Raw genomic sequence first — 24,216 nt, forward strand, 5'->3', positions numbered from 1 at the left:
AGATTGAGTGAAGTTCTCAGAGACATTTAAGTAGATAAACAGTAGATAAATCTGTTTAAGCAGATAAATAGAAGATTTTTGTTTTAATCTCATAAATAGGTAAATCCTACTTATTCTGTAAGTAACTTGGTCAGGGCAATCCAAAACATCTGTAGCAGAAACAAAAAACCCATAAAACATATCAGACAAAATGACATTTTTCCATTCATCACACATCTTTTTTCCTACTCACTATTTAGTATTCCAGGATGCCCTGGTTTCTTCCTCACAGTTAAACTTCACATAGTAACGAAAGACATATATAAGCACCTTGACTCTACTGACTTCTGTAAAAAGTAAGCAAGCTAATAGAGTCTTTTTTTCTATCCAGAGACCAAGAACTATAATGTACATGTAAAGAAATTAGAGAATTCCCCTCACAGGTAACATTTAGACACATGTTGGATAGCTGGTCATATTATACAGCAGACAAAATAAAACAGCAAGCAAAAACTGAATGGAGAGTCAAGGCACAAAGACAGGACTATTCTCTCAAGATAGATCTCTTTTCACAGCTACTTTAGAAGTACTGTCTACCAATTAATTACCTTCAGGAAACTCAGAATCCCTACTTAGAGTTTGCAGAACAATAGGCTTGTCACAATTCTGCCATCTTCCCCACTCAGGGAAAGCAAATGCTTTCTTGACTTGTTTCAGGAAGAGAATGGATTCAAAAAAGCAAGAGAACCTTAAGAGGGGGAAAAGTGTCTTCGAGAGATGGGAGAAGAAACAAGAGCAAATGAAGCCCTTGGTGTGGAGGGAAAAGAAATGGGAGGAAACCATTCATTTCACCTTTCCTGAACTTTTGAGAGTAGGCAGAACAGAGAACCATAATACATTCATAAGAAGCACAGAAGCTCTCCAGACATTCACAGCTCTGGAAAGCAGAGCAGGATAAGGCAGCAAAAACTGGCACTCTAACTAGGGAGGAAGCAAAACAGGTTTGCAGGCAGAAGGATAAAAAGCAAGAGGTATAGAGAGTAACTGGCATAAAGAAGAGTGGCTTACTGAAAGGGGAAGCTTGGAAGATGACCCTAAACAGAGGGTCGTGGGAGGTGCAGAAGGTATGTGCAGTAAGTTCAGTTATAGGAAAAACAGAATACATTGATGGAGTGCCATACCTTCCAAAAGCTTCTTGACCTAGACCCAAACCTGCAGAAAAATCCCAACAAATCTGTCCTGGTGCAGTAGATGCCCTTTGGAACGTACCAGCATCAATCTCTGAACACCCTGACATGCAAGGAGCCTGCTCCCCACTTGACTCTCAGAGCCACTTCTGTTTCGCCAACCTTTGTCCAATAGAGGAACAAACAACACAGGATGTCTTGAGAAGCAAACTTGCCTCTCCTGCTGGGCAGAATGACTGTTTATTGATGATTTAAGTGCTTTCCTCCAGGCAGTGGATGACTCAGTACCTTGTCAAGAGGTAAAGCACATTAGTTTAAGAGGTCTAGTGGAAAGCAATTCTTTCCTATTCAAAAAACATACCTAGTTCCTGTCAGTGTAAAATCTGATTTGCCTTAAGCCATTGTACCCTATCTTAATTTGTCTACCCGGACAAATACACTAGTTATTCATCCAATGATTAATGGCACTACCTGGGTCTGGAGAAGCACTGCTCATTAGCAGATCTCACTAAGATTAATGCCAATATTCTGCAAATTAAAAGGAAACTGTGGCACACCCTAGTGAAATCACTTGCCAAAGATCACCCAGATCCTCATATAACCTATACTTGTTATATGAGGATTTGGGTGATCCTTGTATAACCTATGATACAGCTGAAGCTTTCTCAGCCTCAGCATTGATATTCCACTGCTATAGGAAAGGAAAGTAGAATATGTTGGCTACTTCATGGAAATTAGGCACATACAGCTCTTTTTTGCAAAGTGCTCTTGGGAAAAGGCTCACTCATGGACAGTTAGCCAACACTGCCTGAAGGGATGAAAGTTTATGTACTTTCTTCTCCTGAAGAAACTTGTATACTCACAACATGGCAAAGACAAGCTATAACCAAACTTAGAAGAATTTCTTGTATGCAAACTGAACACGTCTTTGAAATCTACAAAACGCAGAGCTGAGCTAAGCTATTCAGTCCAACTGTCTCCATGTAGCCTAATTCTCTCCATGCCATCATAAAATAATGTGATTTTATCCTTGATCCCAGATTAGTTTTAACTAATTTTTAAAGACCCACTTCTACATCTTGATCCTCTTATGTCGTTACAGATCACAATTACTGTAAGTCAATTTAATTCTACAACTTATTGAATATCTTAATTTTATTATACTTGAAATTCCTTAATTAATTGTTTCACTTGCAACTTGCATCTTGTAAATTTTTTTTAATACAAAAGATAGTACTGAATGGAATTTTATCTAACAGGAAACAAACTAAGTCTTATGTAGGAACCCACAAAAACATGACTACTACTACTACAATACAGTACTGCGACAGAGCCACACAGGAAGTGATATACTTGATTCAATGCAGGTATTTGTAGCACCTGCAACTATAATCACTTTAGCTGTTTAGACTTCCCTTACAGTTGTTGGGCTTCACAAGTCACCTCTGGATGCATTTTATCTAATCTTAAGGTAAACCTTAGATGGGAGGGAATTGTTCTCTAAAAGCACTCACCTCTTGTAATTCACTCCAAAAGCAGGCTTGAGTGACTAGCTCATATGTACACATCTGTGCCGCAGATGTCTAAAGTGCAGTGAGATTCATTCAACTGCACTGTCCAAAAAGACCATACAGAGATTGATTCCCTGTTCTGGGGGAACTCCTGAATTGTGGAGGTACAAAACCAGTGTGATCCTTTCATATATACAGTAAAATAACAAATATAATCTCTCACTTTATTCTACACACCATACTTTTACTTAAGAAGACTAGCAAGGGTAGGTATTCAACAGAAAGCCCTGGAGAGAGGGCAGAGTGCCTGCTAGCTGAAGGTAGATGCTCTATACTGAACAGAAAGCAAAGAAAAGCACTTGAAATAAAGAACTGGTGAAGCAGTTGCAGGGAAGGGAACAATAAAAAAATCAGCAAACCAGCACATAGGGTTATGTAGAAGGCAAGAGGCAGGGACAAGAGGCCAAATGTGAAGAGATACAAATAAGCTAGAAACTCCTTCAGCATTATTCTTTGAAGAACCAAAAATTATGTCATTATTCTAAAAAGTTCTCATGTGAGAAAAATGTCAGCAACACAAACCAGAAACCGTGAACTACAGCTGATTTACTTTGTAAGGGCAAAATAATTGATTGTTCTGAAAATGCATTAGAAAAGGAAAAGAGATCATAGTAGGATGACCTGGAAAACACACAGCTCTTCCATCCTTCTTTCCACAAAATTTTTCATTTTTTTCCTTCAATATCAACTTCTATTTCTTTTTAGTTGTGCTTTTGTATGCTTCATTGTTTTTGTTTTAACAATAAGATTGAGATTCATCTAACTGAGTGCAAATACCTGCATTGTAGCTAAGTGATGCTTACTCAGTTGTACACAGCTGAGGCAGCTGCCTAGACCTCCTTTAAAGGCAAAGGAGAGAGAAGCAAGAACTTCAGTTCATCCTGATTCATCCAAAGACATACATCTAAAATAGGACAGATGAATTTCACCCTGAAGATGCCTGTTAATCTTCACTGATGATACAGGGAGATGGGGGGCTACTCAGTTGCAAGTGTCTACATGGTGACCATCTCAAGTGAGATGACATCAATCTCTCTGAAGATATTTTACCCTGTAAATCACAAAACATTAAAAATCATGAAAAAGTTAACAGTGGGAAAACACCTCCTGGAGTTTGCGAGGGCCAATACAGCATCGTGCAGGCTTCCCTATCAATTATCTCATGTAACACCAAGTATCAATCATAGTAATTACATGCACCTCAATTTATCTCTTCTGAATGTCCACTTCGCCACCCTTCTTGAGGAATTAAAACTGTTTGATTTAGTTCATAAAAATACTTTTGTGACACAAAAACTAAAATCAGGAATGATCCTGTTAGAAAAACATCCCCATGGTATCCAAGGTGCAAGCAGGGAGTGAGATGCTGAGGAGAATACTGAACTACCAGAAAAAACTACATAACTGAGGTTCTAAACCAGAAATTTAATACATCAATTTTCCATAAAATCTCTACCCATCCATTTTGCTTCCTCTTCTCATTAAATAAACAAAACCAAAAACTAAATACAGGTGATTTATTAACTTTCTTCTATTGTGCAGTAGTCAATTCAAAATCAGTCTAGATTAATATGTAATAACACCACCTGTTTTTCAAATTCAGTGGGACACAAACAAAAGACCTAGTTATTTTTCTGTGTGCTGATAAACCTGCAATTCAGGATTAAGGTTACCTTCTCTCTAGCTAAGAGAAATAGCTATAAATAACTATAACTAATACTCTATAACTATAGAGAATTACTCTATCCTCTGCCTCAATTACACTAAATTTTATTCATACTGTTAGAGCTATTGTTATCAATAGTAAGTTCTTATAATCAGCTTCCTTTTCACTGATTAAAACAAGACTCAGACCACACACAGGCACACACAAAGGCATCATTCTTTCATAAAGACCTTCTGATTTAAGATGAGAATCAATTACAAAATTTCACGGCTAGTACTATATACCTGATGTATACTAGTATTGGTGGTTTTTAATTAATCAGCCACAGTACACACACTTTAAATAGTTCTCTCCTTAAATGATTTACCCTGAGCTATAGGTGGCGTGCCTTGTCAAAAACTTTTTTAAAATCCATTTTCTTCTCACTCTCCCCTCAAGAACTCCAGCTGGATAGTAAGAACAAATTCCCCTTTGCAGCAGTGATGACTAGTCAAGATCAACATATTAATCCATGTGCTCACTTATCTTACCCTTTATACCCTATGGAGTCCCCATTTCACTGGAGAAGGAAGACAAACTCACCAGCCTATAGCTCCCAAGCAATCCTCTGGCGCGGCAACTATTTGTTAGGATGGTCTACATCCCACTGCCAGCTCTGCAGCTCCCTATCTGGTTACCCTCACAAGGTGCAAGTGGATGCCACTCAGATCTGCAGACTTTCTAACAACTAACAGTTCTTTTGGCTAGTGTTTCCCACACACCTACCTCAAATTGGTGGTTTCTGCAACCTGTTACAAAGAATAAACTGAGCATGGGAATTACCTGCTCTTCAGCAGAAACATCCAGCACGAAAAATTCATTGCACTCCCCTGGTAGATCCTTAAAAATCTCAGTCCCCATTTTACACTTTGACCATGATATGGTCTCACTAAATAAGCCAGAGCTTATAAACAGCTTATAAACCTGTTGCATACAGTCAGTCAGGCCTACACTAGCTCACCAGAATCACCTCATAAAACAGAAAAACTTCCAAATTTTGGCTAATGTGTTTACAGATTGAAACATATCTTCTCTTCATGAAACACACAAAGAAGAACTTTCTTTTAGAACTGTGAATGTAATAGAAGCAGCATACAGGTTGTGGTTTTTTCTTTTAAATGTTGAACATATTTTTACAGTTCTCTGTCAAATAGAAGCCTAAGGATATCCACAATCAAATCAGCTTTTAAGTGAGGGAGTATCATTTCATTTCAGCTTAAATTTCTTAAATTCATACATTATCCTTTAGTTCTCAAAATCTGGGGCAATTCTGTGAGTCTAAGTTCATTTAAAATATTAGAAGAGCACGTTACCAAGCACTTATACAAAGAATGCATATTTGCACTTTAATTTTGCAATATGAACACTAGCCAACAAGTAATATCCAAGTCACGTTTTTCAAAACAATCATTCTTTGTTGGTACTAAGCAACCACAGCTGGATACCCCATGAAATTTAGCTTATTGAGAAAAAACACAGCATGAATTAACGCAAAAGAATAATATACATCAAACACATAGCAAAAATGTGACATTTAAAAAAATACTTACTTTTTTTTTTTTTTTAAAACCCAAAAGTAAATATGCTGCATCTTGGAGATATCTAACATAAAAGAAGTATGTTTTGACTAAGTCACACCTGTGGAATTTGCTCAAAGAAGAGCAGAGAGGTAGACAGAGGTATACGTATGTAAATGAATTATTTAAAAATTTGGTTAACTGATGTAAGTAGTGTGACGTGTTACACTACATGCAGTGCACTGAATTTACTGAATTCTCCTGTATGAATTGAACTCTGGGTCCACTTTCAAACACAAGTATTGCATTTCAGCTGCATTTCCTTAAGCAAACACATTCACTGTATGCTCTCCTTTTTATTTTTTTCCTTTTTTTTTTTAATTTTCCCACAAAGGAAAGAAGTGCAGTCATTCCTCAGCTCCCACTCAGAAGGTTATTCTGAAATGTATTTTACTTTCCTACCTTTATCACCTGAACAGTCTTTTATCTTATGTGGCCTTACTCTGACAATTATGGAACAAGAGTGTCCTATTCATGGCATCAGTTACAACATGATCCTGTTGCAGGCTCCAGAGAGATCTCTGTTAAAGCACTTCTATCAAGCTGTAACAGCAGAGATAATTGCAAAGGCTTCTCTGGAATTCTTCAGCTGTCTCTATCAAAACTATCTCATCTCTGAGAACTGCATAAGTACCCACTGAGAAATTCTTTTCAGGGAATTAATTAGATTGTATCATGAGTCACCAACACTAAATTCCTCTTTCATTTTCAGAAACTGAGCACTGTAATACAACAGCATAGCTATCTTCTGTATTCTCCAATGGCACCTCCAAATATTACAAGAAAAAATGAAGCTTAATGCAAGTGAATTTGATACATGCAAATGCTTCCTTATTTCATTAGGGTAACAGAACATACTTGTTTAAATGAGTAAACATGTGCTTATGATTTCCTCCCTGTGACAGAAATGTAAAATGTTTAACTTAATTCCTAGAGGCTTTGTCTCTAGATAACCCACATAAAAGCCAAGGGAAGAAATACAGAAGGAGATAGGTATATGAAGATCATGCAGCATACTGGTACCAAATGTCATAGTATGAGACTATCCTGAGGGTCTTCACCCAGGCAATCATTCAGTGATGCACTGAAGTACCTTAAGCACACAAGCAACCCAAATAAAATCCAAATAAATTCCTACACACATAAAGTTGAACAGCTATGTACCTGGCTGATTGTGGCTCTCACTGGTTTCCCTGCACTTGGCAACACTTGTTAAACATTAAGAGACTATAAGAGACCAAACAAAACCATCCCTACTTGATTTTAATGATACAGACTAGAAAAAAAAATCAGTTATTTAATTAATCTTTACTTTTTAAAGCAACAGAATTTCCAATTGATATTTGCTTATCAGGCAGTGCACACTCACAAATTAACATGCTGTTTATATTCAGCAATAAAAACAGGACATGTTTTAATAAAAAAAAATAAACTTACATGGTTTTTAAAACTTTATTAATAGCATGGGTAAACCACTATTTTTCAAATCAGCAAGTATACCTGAAAAACTCTAATGTTTTTTTAAAATCCTCAAAGATGCATAAAAGCACCTTACAGAATGAATTTTACAGAATGAAAGGCTATTTATCTGATGCCAAAATATCACTGAAAAAGCAACATTATATTCAAGGAGAGCTTTTCACTTGGAAATCATAATCATTTTCTATTCTGACAAACACAGCTCTTCTAGGGCTGGATAATACCAAAATGGTCAGACACTAAGATGGCTTTGGCAAAATACTTGTCTTAGTCATAAATTCGATCACAAATTTAAGGAACATGACACAAAGAAGAAAATTCAGGGGAATATGACCATAACTAATCATATTCTTCAGCTGGATATTGTCACATCATTTTCCTTGAATAATAAAATAGTATCCATTGCCCAGAGAAAATGCTATCGTGACTCAACTTACAACAGGAGTTTTACTTGGCCTCAGCACCAAAATCCCTCTTACATGTTCTGACACCAGTGACAAGGACAAAGGAACATTACACTTTTTTATTAACTGCCTTTATATAAAAATCTTCAAGAAAAATTACTATTCTTTTTTAGTTCACTAAATACCACATAAGAATTTCAATCAATTTGCCTAAGACTGATTTGCAACTATCTATAACTAAACTTGCCATTCTAATTTCTCTTCTTTAATACCTCCTTTAAGCTCCATAAGTTATCCAGTCAAGATCAACATATCTTTATCATATCTTTAAACATATCTTAAACATATCTTTAAAAAGAACAGCAACAACAACAAAAGTGTTCCAGAGGTTTTTCTAAAGAGTCCCCTTTTGAATAGAAATCTTACAGGATCATATTTTGATCAAAATATTGACCATATTCTTATGGCAAGTTTTTTGTTCCTTTTGTTCTATTTCACTAACTCAAATTTATTTTCTATTTCTAATTCTTACCTTTTCTTCCAAGTTACTTTAACACTTGTACCTTGCTCTTCTGTTTATTGATCTAAACCAGGATGTGTATCAGCAACATCAGCCCTTGTCTGTACACGGGCATTTTTTTTTGACTCCTTCAGGGCAAAAAAAAGGAAATACGTGTAACTTTCTGCTTTGCCCTTTGCTGAAAATGATCATTACAAAGCAGAAACAGAAAGGCAGAAAAGGCAAGTGCATGTCAAGTGCAAGTGCAACTACCTCCATGTATACCTGTCTTTATGAACACTATTTTAAGTCATGAAAATATCTGAGACACAGATGCACTATTTTGTTCCTTTTAATGGCTTTTGGCGAAGGAAGGATGGTAGGACATGGTGTATAGACCTACTGTTGCCATTTCTGCTTTGATCATCTTCTCCAGCCCTTAGGAGCTGCCATTTGCCACAGCCTTTCCATGGGAAACAGAAAGAAGGCTTGGACCACAACAGGTTGTGTCCTCCCGACAACTCTGCCTTCATGGAGTGGTCTAGTCTAATAAGCTCTTCTTTAAAATAAAATGCTTTTATTAACATTTGTGCTCCATCTTTATTATTTCCAGTCAAACCCATATGCAATTGTCCCTGGCATGTGGAATACATAACACTCCTGAAGCATTGTCCATGTGTAGCTGCTTATACCACACACTGTAGTTTCCATGTTTCTTCTTCAGAAAATAATAACTAGAATACACCAACCAGTGTAAAGGGTTAAAGACCATTTGCTCCTGCTTGAGTCAGGATGGTAGGAAGATGAGTTAAAATAAGTATTTTAAGTATCTTGAAGCACCTGTCTAGCTTTAAGCATTGGCAGCCACCAGCTAAACTGGGACAGCCTCCATACTTCAGGACAAGCACTCTTGGAGCTGCTCTGAACTTGAACCTGTTGGTATCACTGACTGCATTTCAATGACTTTCATACAGGAAGCAGTAACAACCTACAGCCTTTTTATCTGAACAGAAAGACATTATTTTCATTACAAGATACCTCCTCTGTTACAATGCATTAGGAACGAATGGCTCCTGAAAGCACCTTCTGCAATCTGAGCACTGACCTGTTGCACTCACAAGTCATGGAAGAAAAATCAGCATCACACAAATGTGCACCCTCTGGACTTAATGGCACCCACAGACAACAGTACAGCTAAAACAGGGAAAACAAAAAGCTCTTCCTTTACCATGTCAAGTGAAGGGGTTCCAAAGCCATCTCTATTGTATTGTAAGACTTTCAACTAGTCTGATACCACCTTATGCTATCAATTCAACTAAAGAAAAATTAAAAATAAAACCTATTGTACAATTTTTAGGGATTTATCTAGCATTTCTTTAATTGTTAATGACCTACTCCCACTCTTTTGTCACTTCAGAGATGCACATCATCACAATTTCATTGCACTCATGAACTGGCTTTCTTATAAACTACTATTCCTGAACAGAATATGGGGTAGTGGTTTGGGGGTTTTGTTTTGGTTTTATTTTGTTATTTCAGTGTGATTGTGCTTCCTAGTGCCTGAGGAACAGAAGTGAAAAAATGAAGTTTTTAGAGAGCCTTTCCAGTGACTGCATTAGCCCTCCTGTTCTTCCACATTCTTGCAGAACACGCTACATTGTAAATTTTCAAAGAGAATTACACCCAAAAGGGTGAGCGAGCCACTGTTTTCAATTTCTTAAATTCTCCTTTGCCAGAATGCAGGGAAGCTGTGCATTTTTCTTTGTGTAAAGTTTTAGTTGAACAGATCTCCTAATGCAGAATGTTGCTTTTGAGGGGAAGCAGGAAGCATGGTTTCTCTTTATTACTATTTGAAATAAATCCTCCTTCCATCACCTGACACTGAAAGAAGAAAAAGGAAATTTTAATGATGTGGAATAGAGTTAAAAAGGAAAAGGAAGTTATACATACAAGGGTTTAGGAAATAATTAATTGTTTGCATTATAAAGTCAGGGTCAGTAACTGGTCTCACTGCTGAGGTTAATTTAGCTTACATGGAAGGAAACAATGAATATTCTTCCCTATTCCAGTCATCCTCTTCCTTGTTTTGATTTTTGTTTGTCACTTACCAAGGCATATTCTTTTGGGGGTACTTTTATAGCTACACTCCATCATAATGGTCTTGCCTGCACTGATTGCTGCCAGAATCTCCAACCAGCACACTTCAAAGCATGCAGCAGGCTGACTGAACTGACTTCAGATATCTGGCTCCCTAGATGTCCTTTCATCCCTTCTCTTGTCTGGCTGTGGCTGCTCATCTAGGGCTATGACTCCTTTAGTTCTGTCTGAGATGGCTCTCCCTCAGGTTGCTCTGGGTCTGGCTGTTGCCTTTGAGATGCAGCTGCCTTGTTTCTCCATTTTATTAGAGCTGGTTTTTCCATGCTGATTGTTGCTCCTCGTGTATTCTTGCTGCACTCTCTCTTCCTCTGATGCTGCAGCTCTCCAGGGCTATGATTCCTGCTGTCAGTTATTTCTGGTGTGGAAAGGCTGTCACGCTTTTTGCTTTGATATAACAATTCTCAGTTCTACTCTTGTGTTCAACAGGCTATATTTTCTACTGCACTTGGGATATAACCACTTTTCCCGTCATCGTGGGAGGACACTATCTCACTTCCAGCTGCACTGGGAAGATATATGCACTCTCTGATGCAACTAGAGAGCCTTGAATCATCTACCAGTACTGTTTATTAATGAACTATCACGACTTCTCATTTTTTCTCTACTTATTTGTGGCCCTAGTGGAGGATGACAGGCTTCTATCTGAAGAATGACTAGCATGATGCTTTTCAAAGAGGCAAGGTTTACCCTCAACCATTTAAGTGGAAAAACATTGTGTGCTGCCAAGCTGTAGTGTCTGCTTCACTCTGCTTGTGGGATTACCTGAATGCCATGTGGTTTATGTCCTGGATTTCTTCATACATGCAATCACCAAGGATGAGAAAGTAGAAATGAAAAATATATTCAACTGTGAGGCAACTAAATAGCACGTTTTCAATGGTCATTTCTGAAGTGTGTAGAAAAAGGCATGACTTTAGAATGACAGCTGAGTGTCTAGCAGAGATGGGTACTTTAACGGTGTCTGATTTATACCATATTGATGACAGTAAAGACAATGAAATTACAAGAACATTCTATGACTGTCATTTCACTGAACAAAACTTACATCAGAGAAAGTTTCATCATTTCAATATCATGGAGAAAATTGTGAAGAGAGAATAGAGATCACATGGGCAATGCAAGCACTCAGGGAGCACAAGATGGACATTTAAATAAAAAGTTAGAAGACAATGAAAAAAAATCTAAAATGCAGGGAATGGATGCTGCACATAGTAGTAAACTCTTTAAAAATATTTTATTTAAGACCGTAGAAAAGTCCTCACTGATGGTCCTGACCCAAAGTTTAGTAGAGTCAAGAGAAAAAAATTCCCAACAGCCTAATGATTTACAGCAATTTAAAAAGTCACTCAACCAAAGACAACCATAAAGCCATCCCAGAAACACCAGTCCTCCAGCAGGACTCATTGTGTGTCAAGGGCTTTGTGGCACCTGAAAATATTTGAGCCCACACCTGATCAGGTGAAAGCTTCAGTGTAATTTTTCAGTTTGGATTTTACCGACATACTATTCACCACAGCATTTACACTAGTAGACACTAGAGAGCTAGAGGAATAGGCTCTATTCTGGGTATCTAATAAATAAACTTATTTCCAAAACTGATTTTCAGTGTAAGCAATGAATGCATGCATACAAGATTTTCTAGGAAAGAAACGATATAAGTTATGTTAAATTTGCTCTAATTTATCCTCAGAAGGAACAGTGTAAGGTGTTTCAAGGAAGGTACTGAAAAGAACAGCTACAAAGTAAGTCAGGAAAGTTTCTTCCCATTAAACAATATGCTTGTATGCTGTTAATTAACTTTTATGTTTCCTATTATATAATAAAGCTTGTATCTTAAACCAAAAGGATAAACAGCTACAGAGAATAGCAGACAGACAAATTACCAGACAGGAAAAAGAAAGACCTCGTAGGTGAAAGAGTGGTTATTTTAATCTCCTCACCTATGAAAGTGTGTAAGTAAATTCTGCTACTGCCATTTCCTAAGGTAGTTTGCTAGGTCTGGTAACTGGGCTCAAAATTTACAGGATCATGCCCTGGTATGAACACATCTAATGTCACCTAAGGGGAACTGGCCACTAGAGCAGCTAAGTGGAGAGATGCTGCTGTATCCACTGGGCATGGCCACTGTTACTGAAAAAGGAACATTTACACAGATAGATACAAGACAAATTTTGTACTGTAATCTCCACAAAAAACAGACTGATCCTATTAGCCTGCATAAAATAGCTATCAGTATACAGATACGTCCTATTGTCCTATTTGTCATTTCAACGTAAATGAAAATTACTCGATGATTGCAGTATTCATAAAATTGTCATGTACTACAGTTAACTGTAAGATAGTGCTATTACTGTATAAATTAGCAAAAATAATTAGATTGAAATATGAAGATACTCATGTAAGATAAGCCTCCGAACCTACCAAGGTCTAGCTATCACCAGAAAGCATATGATTGAAAGATTTAAACAATGGGAATATTCAGTATACTAAAAGCTGCTGGCTGTTTTGGCTTAATTGACCTAGAGCAATATTTTCCAACATACTTAAGGGATTTTTGAAAATGTTACTTGGGCTCTTGAGCAACTGCAGCATTTTAAAATCTTGTCATAAGTATTTTGTGGTTTTATATTCCATCATAGGTACTTATTACATGGTCACATATACCCACACATACACACACTCTGATTTGCCCATCCTTACAGGCATATTATCCTTTCATGGAAGAAGACCAAGGTGAAGTTATTGCAGTCTAGGAATAGCTTATGACTACAAGAGAGGATAACACCTCTTTTTCATCCCAGAATGAGCAGGTTCAGTCACCAAGTCAGTTCTATGCTGCTTTGCTACAGTCTGATGTTAGACAGAAAATGACGCAGAAGAAAAGATAATTAGACACAAAGGCCACAGTCATTGGCCTTGTGACCAAATCATCATCAGAGAGCTCCAGTACAGGAAGGCTGCAGGCAGCAGCCACTGTGTCACACACATATGGCCATGATACACAATTTTATATATCATAGCCTGTAGCAGAGAATAAGCAATATGGTATGGTGGGAAACACCAGCTTTCAGGCCATGTGCTAACAGCAAGCCCAGTCATGTTATGGAGGAGGGAAAACCCTCTCACTCCTGCACAGAAGCTGCTGAATCCAGAAACTGGCCAGAAGACTTTCAAATCATTGAAATGCAATTTAAAATTGATTGAATTTAATACCTATTCTTTCACCAGACAGGAAGGCAGTTTCTCCACTCCCAGTGTTCAGCAATGACTTCAGAGTTTTCACTAGCTGACAGTAAAACTCTTATGCATAGAAAAAACTTTACATTTAAATTCAGCCCTTGGTAAGTTTTCTAGAGAGTTTCAATAGGACAAAAACTACATATCCTTTTGCTTTTTAAAGCATCTAACACAATTCAGACCCTGTCAAAAAAATAAATAGTAATAAAAAACCCTAAATCTTGTTAGTGAATTTTGACAGCCTCCCAAGTTTATTTATAACATTTACTAACACTTGATATGTTGAATGTAATTGGTTATAATCACTTTAGAATATTCCAAATGCATTCCACACATATTAGTTTCCCATACATAGTTTAACAATGGTATTTCTTGTACAGATGGAACATGATCTTCTTATAGCTCCTGACTTATCTGTATCATATAGATAAGCTTAGTTAGTCTCACCTTTTTATAGGCAATCCAGTCAAACACCCTGTCGATGTCTGAGGCTTGCTGCACTTCCTGGGATACTGGATGTGAACTGGCCAACCCATCCAGCAACATCACTTCATGTAGGACATCTGTCAGAAATCTCTGCTTTTCCTGAAATACAGCATAGGCAGTAGTATCACAGGCAAATACATACTTACAGAAATACAGAAATGATGCACAGTTACCAGAGGCAGTTGGCTACCATTACAGTTGACTAAAATCAGACCTGCTTTGAATGTAAACCACCATGACCTCCTACAGTCTTGAACAGGTATTTGGAAGAGACTCAGACTTGGGATCCTTTGCTGCAGTGAAACTTGACTGAAATTAAAGAGCATTAAATGAATCAAAATGCATCCATATGTCCAGACTGGAATTCTGATTATAACTATTCATGCAGACTTACAAGGAGTGGGGAGAGAGGCAAACTAGCAAAATCTTCTATCACAAAAATAGCTGTCCTCGAGCTCATTGCATATGCAGGTACAAAAATTTTTGACAAAGATGGGTAAATACAATTACTACTTTTTATTTAGTGAAGTTTAAGTTATTTGTCTCTTAATGACAAGTTCACTTAGCAGATTAGTGTGGGACAGGACAATTAAGAGAGCTCAAAGCAGTGTCACAGCAGATGCTTGCACTCTTTCATGACTCTTATATAGAAATCCTTTGTATAATCCTTTCATGACTCTTTGTATAATCCTTTCATGACTCTTGTATAGAAATCCTTTCTCCTCAAGAGCTTGAGCCATCTACAGACTTTGTAACTTCCATGTGAAGAAAACCATTATCATGTCTCTTCACAAGTGGGAAAAGAGCTGCATGTAGTTTAAATGACATAGTCAGTCACAGCTGCATCAGAGGCAGGTACAAACCCAAACAACATCCAACACAAGCATTTGTTTGATTACCTTCTATAAATATGGATAGCAGAGGTATTTCAAAACAGCTGCCTATTTACTCTGGCAGCAACACTAATGAAATGTTCATGTATACTCTATGCATTGTGCTGCAGTCATTTGTACAGTACAACTAGATGGGGCTTTTTCAGATGAGAAATGACATGCCCTCCTCATATTGCATTCATGTAGATGTCTTTTATCCAAAACACTTTGTCATGAAAGAAGAACTTAATTTACTTGCTTTTTCAAGTCACAAATAAATGCAAAGAGTGAATTAAAAATTACATAAGGATTAAATAAGCTTTTTCACCTGAAATGGCATATCTCAAACTTTACCTAAATTATAACGATTCCTGAATCAATGTCAACCTACTGCCATGATATAACAAAACTCTGGGGAATGCTGCGTTTTTTTCAAAAACCACCTTGATGTCATTAGGTAAAATACACACACAATTACATAATAAATTCTATGTTTAATTTCTTGGGTGGCAAAGTTTTGGTATCAATGTGTTACTTTAAATTATTTTTATAAGACAGCTGAAAAGCTCTCCCAATGCTGATCTATCTAGAAATAAACCTTTATGTTAAAATTCATTAGAGCACAAGAAATGTACTTTGAGCTGATTGCATATCCAGGCAATTAAAAACACAGTCTGCAGGAAAGCCAATTACCTACACACTCTTAGTGTTCTCATGTGGCTGCATGAGGTAAGGTTTGTAAAACAAAAAGTAATGTCTTTTTCATATCATTGTTAATTTTCTTAGGCATAAGCAGTTAGTAACTGTCCTTTTTAAATGGGAAAAAAAGTGTAGACAAACTATTATAATGACAGTCCTACTCAGGACGAAACTGCTGAGGTGTAAAAATTGTAGATATTTTTGTTACACTTCACTCAGATTCTTTATCAGTTACAAAGCCCCAGTTTCATCAAATGTATGATATGTAACACATAGAAGTGTGAACACACCTGTCTCCAAATTCAGGTTTGGATCCCAAAAGACAAAAAATTGTGTGAGTAGATTGTTACTGTTTGGAATTAACTCATTAAAAGGACCTTGGATAATCACAAATTAATACCTTAAATACAGAACCAGAATCAAGAAAATCAGCACATGCCAAACAAAGCGAAGATGCAAGAAGAAAACTAAGCATATGAAAAGAACAGGATACATTTTGGTTTTCTCTTTGTTTCTTTGGTTATGTCCTGAAGGACTGAAAAGGAGAACTTCAGATTCATGATCATTCATTGAAGTTACGTAGCTGAAAAAACTTCCTTGAAATTTACGGCGGACTGTCACACTGCGACACAAATGGAATAGTTAGTATGCCTCCAAAAATGCAAACCTACAGTTTAGTCAGAATTAAGAAGGCTTTTGACCTATAAAGCTAAATTTCTTGAACTAAAACGATTTCCACAACATTCCCAGCCTTTCCCTTTAGAATAAAGCCCCTGAGAGCAGATTGGAGAAGCAGACTCAAATATAACTCCCAGGAGGCACAGACAGACTGCTGGTTGACAAGGGGCCTACACCTTGAAGAGGCAACAAGAAGCAAACGTGCAGGAAGAAACTAAAACTGCCTTAATTATGTTGACAAAACACTACCTCAGCTCTTGAAGTCCTAATATCACATTAAGGGGAACAGGTCAATATGTGGGACCAAACTGCTTATACGGATGAAAGAAGGGCTTCTATTCCCTAGTTATTTTACCCTGTGCATACAGTGGAATTGATCTGTTTTAACTGACACCATACAGGAGAAAAGAAACAGTCATGACAGAAATGGTAAAGGAAATCAATCTTGGAATGTGTTTAATGAGACCAGCAAGCCAGCAACATGATAGGTGTCAGGTTTGCAGCTACACATTGAAACAATGACAAAATGCTGTTAAAGATGACCCTTCCCTGAGGGAGTTCAACGGCAAGAAAAAAGGCAAAGACTGTGATCCAGCTGTGAGGAAAAGAGAGCTTCAGGTGAGTCCCGCAGCCTTGCTTGGGAAGTGTCAGTAGCCACACGCAAGGGCAACACTAACACAGGGCCAGGGCTCTGAGCAGGAAGGATATCACAGCAGCACAAGGTGAGTCTGAAATAAGGACAGAGCTGCTTCCACAGAAATTTGTGCCTCACTTTAAAAACAAAGAGGAAGCTTCTCCACTCCCTGTCTTCCTACTGTGCACTTGGAATCCTAACTCTCCATCTCTTCTCCTCAGAGCTTTCCTTGAACTGTGTATAGTCAAAGTCTGAGACACCAGACCTTTGTTGAAAATAAAACATATGACAATCATATCTGGTGGTTCTCTTTCTTATTCTTTAGAATGCTTCCAGGTGCAGGGACTGAAGTGCTGTTATCAGATGAACACGTCTTTAAAAGATCTACATTTTCTGATTATTCCCAAACATCTGTGGTCACTAGACTCAAGTATTTGTCTCTTCATAGGAATGATTTCTTTCAGTCTTCACCAGTAAGACCTTCTCTGCTTTGCAAAAGATTTTCCTGAAAGACTTGTCCTTTTTCTGTGCTATCTCCTCCCTAGCCAACACTCAAATTCACCTTGTTCTTGGGATAAAGAGAGATAGTGGCCACTCTTCATGTATAAATGTCCTGTACCTTCAAGAAGCATTTACCTTCAAGAAAAATGTATTGTGTATAACAGGGTAATAATGATGTAATGGAGAGAGGTTGCTGCTGGTGATTTTACAATATCATATTGAGGTATAATGTAAGAGCAAAAGCATGACAATAATGTAATACTTAAAGACATAACAATAATTTCTAAAAATTATTATGAAATACCAAGGAAAAGAACTAAAATGAAAGAAAAAAAAAAAAGGAATTAAAGAAGCACCATAATGAAAGCCCAAACTGATAATTAGTATGCAAAAGAGATCAAAGGCCTCAATATTAAAGGCATTGCCTTTGTTCTGGGACAGCCATTTGAACACTTTATGGACTGCGAAATCTACATGAATGAAGCTTAACATTGCTGTGCAAATCTGAAAATGACCTTCCTGACAAATTTTCTGAAAACATCATCTCCATAAGAGCTTTAGTAGCCACCAAGAATACAAAGAAGAAAAGTGATTTCTTACGAACAAGCATTTGCAAGACACAAATATTTGGGTTTACAGGGAAAGTGCACCCTAGGGAAAAAGAAATAGGGGCAAATTTTTAAAGCAACCAAAGAACACCAGCATATACACTACCAGCAGTTGAGTTCTAACAAAATGTATTACAGGATGAAGCTTAAAAAAACAGAGGAATATAATCTATGAGGAAATCTAAGGTTTGGTAAAGTACATTAGGGCCAGATAAGATCCACTGAGAGCCAAAATCAAGTTCTTTCTGTCTACATGCTTACAAATTCTAAGTTGTCATAGCACAGGAAGTCTCCTGAGTACTTGCAAACGACAGCAATGTTTCCTTCTTGCTTTCCAATAGTAATCTTTTGTAAATACCTTGAGCAATTTAAAAACTGCTTTTTTTTTTAGTTTGCATCTCTGATGTGTGCCTCAATTATGTGTATAATTTGCTGTAGGAGGCCTGCAACACATTCTACATTGATCAGCTGTAAACATGTCACAGTTCCATATCTACCTTCATAACCCTCTTTTCTGCATTTCCTGTCAAAGATCTTGCAAAATTTACTGAGACATTTTCACGCTGACTGACAAAAAGGCCAATTTCATTCTCCAAGATCATGTTTTGCCACCATATATGTAGTAGCCTTCACTGAAATAGAGTCATTAAGCAAACAGATGAACAGAGAGTTTTCCTCTGCATTTGTCTTCAGAGCATTTTAAAATATTAGGCAACAAAGTATGAAGCTTATTCTCTAATTCAAACACCACAGAGGAAATCTGTAAAGGAAAATCACCTCAATTCAAGAAACAGTAAATAATACTTAAATGAAAAGTGGCTTTATGATGTAGTTGGCATACTGAGTCAACTTCCAGCAACTACTGTCAGAGGCTACCATTCATGAAAATACTTTTCAGTTATTGCACACCTAGACTGTGCTTCAATCTGAAAGTGATGAGATTCAACAAGTTATGTCCTGAAGGAAGCAAAGATGTTTTGCAGACACACCAAAAATTACTTACCAGTTTGTGCTCCAAGCAACTGCACACTGCCACAACTTTAAAATAAAGTGGTAGCACATTCAGGATTGCTGAAAATTTGAGAATCCGTCTTTCAGTTAAGAATGCCCTCAAAAATACAACTAAACTTTTCTATTGAATTTCCCATATCAACCATACTTTCTGATGAAATGCATATTCTTGTTTCAGCAGGAAAACACTGTAATGAGTCCTTGCTTTGAGGCAAAAGTTGCTGCAAAGTTTCTCATCTTTACTGAAGATGAAGTGTCTACTGATTCAAAATTATGTGAAATTCAGACAGCTGAGTGGAATTTTTTTCTGAAACTAAAGCTTCATCTAAACCCTGAACTCAGAAGGTTTGAACTCACATTACTCCAAAGCTCCCATCATAATGTCATTTAAACTGCTGTCTCAAGATGAACAGAAAATGACACAAAGCTAGGAGAGAGACTGACATTCTCCAAACCCCTACTTAATCTCTTGAATAAATGTTTCATCTAAATGTTGATCTTCACTTATGTCTGATCTCTGTTAAGAGTTAACTACTTAAAGAATTCCCTATATTAATCTACTTTGCCAGAGCATTAAAAAAATGCAAACCTGTCTTTAGGAAGAAAACATGGAAATAGAAATTCTTTTCTTAGTTATAAGCAAAATTTAGTATAAGGATTTCTTACCTGGTATGCTTAAAAAGGGCTAGTAATTAGGAATCAGAAGATCATATACCTTACCTTTACAATCTTTTTTTTCCTGCCAAAGTCAATTATATATGAGATTCTAGTTAATTTTACACTGAAAACTTCCCCCACAGTCAAGTAAAAACAAAAAATCATACAAGGATTGACTTCACTGAGCAGTTACTGGAGGAAAAACACTCCATGTGGTATTAATTAAAGGCTTACTTTACACCAGCATGGGGAGCCTTTAACCAAAAAAAGAAAAGATGAAAGTAGTTTTAAAAACGAGAGGCTGAATCCCTCTCCCTTAATGCTGAGCCAGCATGATATTTATGTTGGGTTAGAAGGATCAAGCAGGCTATAGCTCAGGTCTGAAATGCCAAAATAATAATGAAATAAATCAAAAAGGTCCATATCTTAAGTCTACTTCAACACTTGTAATGATTTTCTGGGTTTTCTATGAGTCAAACAATGGCTTAGAAATTTTTACTGATGGAGGCAAACGCATTAGGAGGCATGTGAGACAAAGCACTTTAAAGATATGCATGTGCCTAGTGGCTGAATTCACTCATTATTCCAACCAAGTCAATGAGAAAGACGGGCATTTATCTATTTCTTACTTATTATGATACAGACACGTTGATACACAACCTCATAATTACTTTCAGCTGTCTGTAGTAACAACAGGATTGTCCAGACTGTGGAACCTAATAGTGTAAAGGAAGCACGGCTCACTTAAGGAAGGAGGAAAGATACCCTTCTATACAGGTAAAAAGTTTTCAATTTAATAAGAAAAATTAATTTAAAATTTAATTCTTAAGAAAAATTCTGGCAGATATGATCATCCTTAATTATAAAAGTAGTAAGCAAATAAGAAAGCAGGAAATCCTATCCCAAGGCATTAATGGATCAAGAAGACATAGGATGCAAAGCTATTGCTGGTGTGCTACACCTTGACTCAGCCACTGAAGTTGTCAGCAAAGCAAACTTTTATATAATAATGAAAAGGGAGAAGGCAGCTGGGCTCTGTGAAATGCTTTCTCAGCACCAAGCCAGGTACTGACTGCTAAAGTATTTGATGCTCATTTGATGGATGTATGGTCAAATTACATGCCAGTAATTCCTGCTGTCATAGTCCTCAAAATCTACCCCAGTACCAGAGACATTCAAGGACAAACATGAAGGTTCCTTCTACCAGAAAATATGGAGGGAAAAGATCAGCCAATAAATTTCTGGATCTGCAAGCCTCAGCTGAATTCCTTCCTTTACAAAGCCACATGCAAAGGACTTCAGGATATGAGAGAAACAAGCCAAGAGGAAGATGGAATATACAGCTGCAAACAGGCCTCTGAAAGCAGGAAGGTGAGCATGGTAGATGAGAAAAGACAGAGCTCTGAAGTGGAAATTACCATCACGGAGTTTTCTGCTGTAATTTTCTCTGATTCTAAAACCAGCAAAGGCCCCTTGCACAGAAGTGAGATTACCTTGTATTGGTCATAAGATCTTACAGCTCAAGAACTCAAATCCAGCTGCGGTTGCTTTTTGATGACATGGAGAGACAACCATATGGGAAGCCTCTAATACAGAAATCTCACCTTTTTCTAAATCATGAAATAGCAACAGCCAGGGAATTCACATGCAGATGACTATTCTGAGCACACATGATCAAGCAAAATTCCCCAATCTCAGAGGAACACTTTGCAAAGACAGCTTTCTTTTTAAAATCATCCTGACAACAGGATTAAAGAAACAACCATTTAAACTTCCCAGACCTTTAAGAATGAGATCTAGCAGTAAGAATTTAAAGCATTTCAGAATTAGAATTTAAAAGAAACTCTTAATTTGGGAGACAGGCAAGGCAAGAGGCTGAAATGGGAAGAACGGTGAATTCTTTCCCATGGCAAATGTCTAATCACTGTATAGCAGAGAGAGCTTTCCTGCAAAATTAAACATAGATTCATCTTCACAAGGTAAAAAGTAACATGCAAGGCCTTCCTTTTTTAGCTTAAGGAAGGAAATGAGAAATTCTAGCTTTAATCTGAAGCGACTTAGCTTTGGAAAAGGATATTAAGACACTGGGATAATCATTAAGAATCTCAGCACAGAAAGCTCATCTTCCTGTTTTAAAACCAGCAAAATTTCATTCCCTTCCTTGGGAAAGTTCTAATGTATTTTACATAATTGTAATGGATAACGGACACTTCCATCAGAATGCCTCTTCATTCTCTTATTCACCCAAAATTTTAATCAGAGAATAATCTGAGTTGAAAGGGACCCACAAGGATCACTGAGTCCAAGTCCTGGCTCTGGAGAGGACCATCACTAAGAGTCACACCATGTGTCGAAGAGCATTGTCCAAACACTGTTTCAACTCAGATGGGCTTGGTACTATGATAACTTCCCTGGGGAGCCTGTTCCAGTGCCCAGCCAGCCTCTGGATGAAAAACCTTTTCCTAGTAGCTAACCTCCACCTCCCCTGATAACTTCAGGCCATTCCCTCAGGTCACTGGGCATCACAGATCAGTGTCTGCCCCTCCTCTTCCCCTCATGAGGAAGTGGTAGATTGCCATGAGGTCCCCTCAGTCTGCTCTCCTCTGGGTTGAACAGACCAAGTGACCTCGGCTAGAGGATCCAGGACATAAGGATAGCAAGGGTTTGATAAAGACTGGAGTTCCTTTCTCATTAAGATTATGCAAGCATGATGAAGTATGGCAGTAGATGCTTTCTGGACAACACAAGAAATTCCTGACATGTTGGAATGCTCAATAAAGTGTTGCAGCTCCATGGGAGTTGGCACTGTTATCCATTCATCTTTCCTATTGTAAAATAGTCTATGAGACAATTAAAGAAAACTGATAAAATGAAAAATGGCAGGGGGAAGAAATATTTAAGAAAGCTAAAGAACCTGGAGAAGAAGGAAAAGCCAAGACATGGGTTTCAGACAAAAATCATAGATCCCTTTTTTGTGCAGAACTCGGTGCTTTTGGTTTAAGTAGTATTGGTATGAACATGCCTAAAAGACAGCTCTTCTCAAGAGTCTCAGGTTCAGCCATACCAAGGCTGTGAATGCCTGATAAGATGGACACTGAAAAATGCTCAGCTCTGCTAAAAGAGAAACATTTTCAGACAAGTCATATCAAAACTTTAGTGCTTTATAAGCCTTAATGGTGAAAGCTTACATTCCTGTAGCCTATAAATATCAACAACTTAGAGAGGAAGCTGCGGATAGATACCATTTTTTCAGGTGTATCCATTGCCCAAGCTGCATTTCCAGACAAAAATCCTTTTTCTGGAATGGACTACCAGTCTTCTGCTTCTACATTTATCCAAAAAAGAATGTGACAAAAAGTCTTTAGTAAGCTAAAAATAAGCTGATTTTGACATTTTAATCCATGGGCATCTTGAGCAAACCTTCAAGGTTAACGTTTCAAAACTATGAGGGAAAGAAGTTAGCGATCTAACTTTCCCAATTCTTTAGAAATAAAGACGATTTTAGTTTATCACTATTTTCCTGACACAAAGAGCTGTGGTAACATGCAGCATACATTTTTTTTATTTATAATTCATAGGTATGAATTACTACTGACAAAACACCAAACAGAATACTGGAATATTGCACTATTTGGCCGTCATGACAGAAAATAAGGTTTCTAGTTCTTGTTTTTGCAACTTGTACTTCATCCTTCTCTTCTAAAAAACAGTAAGTTGCTTGGAACAGTTTCTCTTTTTATACATGATTGCTTTAATTTCTTCAAGTTTACAAATGTCAGTCAATATGTTTAAACAGCAAATGCACTTTATAGCAATAACAAAATTTTCAGCAAGCCAAATTTCAGTAACTGTAACTTTTGCTTCCTCTTCCTACAATCTATGTAATCAACATGCTGAAACACAACAGTATTGATTCCTACTCTAGTAGTCTGCAAAAGAATGAAGTATGATTAAGCCATTTTGAGTTTCATCTCATTTTGTCATCATTTAAATATGTCAATATGATCATTTTTATATCAAAGGCCAAAGATATCCAAAGCCTTATGAACAATATACATCTCTCTTTCTTTTTAATTTAAGGAAAAACTTGACAGATTAATACTTTTTCAGGCACAGCAATATTACGTAGTTAATTCTAATTTATGCAGCACATTTCTGATTTCCCAATTTAACTGCCATCCCCTGTTCAATCCACTCTTCTTGCTTGTATTCTGCTAAAATGCCAAGATTTCACATGATGGGCATGTTATTTGCATAACAGTGAACATTATATTC

General features: G+C 37.1%; 1 protein-coding gene across 1 annotated transcript in view; it reads right to left on the reverse strand.

Moving 5' to 3' along the window:
• TRHDE (thyrotropin releasing hormone degrading enzyme) overlaps window positions 1-24,216 on the reverse strand; it is a 213,069-nt gene that overhangs the window by 101,898 nt on the left and 86,955 nt on the right. The window contains exon 6 of the mRNA XM_071423413.1: window positions 14,243-14,380. Within this exon, the coding sequence (XP_071279514.1) occupies window positions 14,243-14,380 (138 nt within the window). The remainder of the gene's footprint in view (window positions 1-14,242; window positions 14,381-24,216) is intronic.

The sequence above is a fragment of the Agelaius tricolor genome, unplaced genomic scaffold (genome assembly GCF_023055355.1).
Source record: "Agelaius tricolor isolate 1412-34295 unplaced genomic scaffold, bAgeTri1.0.p SCAF_3, whole genome shotgun sequence".
Classification (NCBI taxonomy): Eukaryota; Metazoa; Chordata; class Aves; order Passeriformes; family Icteridae; genus Agelaius; species Agelaius tricolor.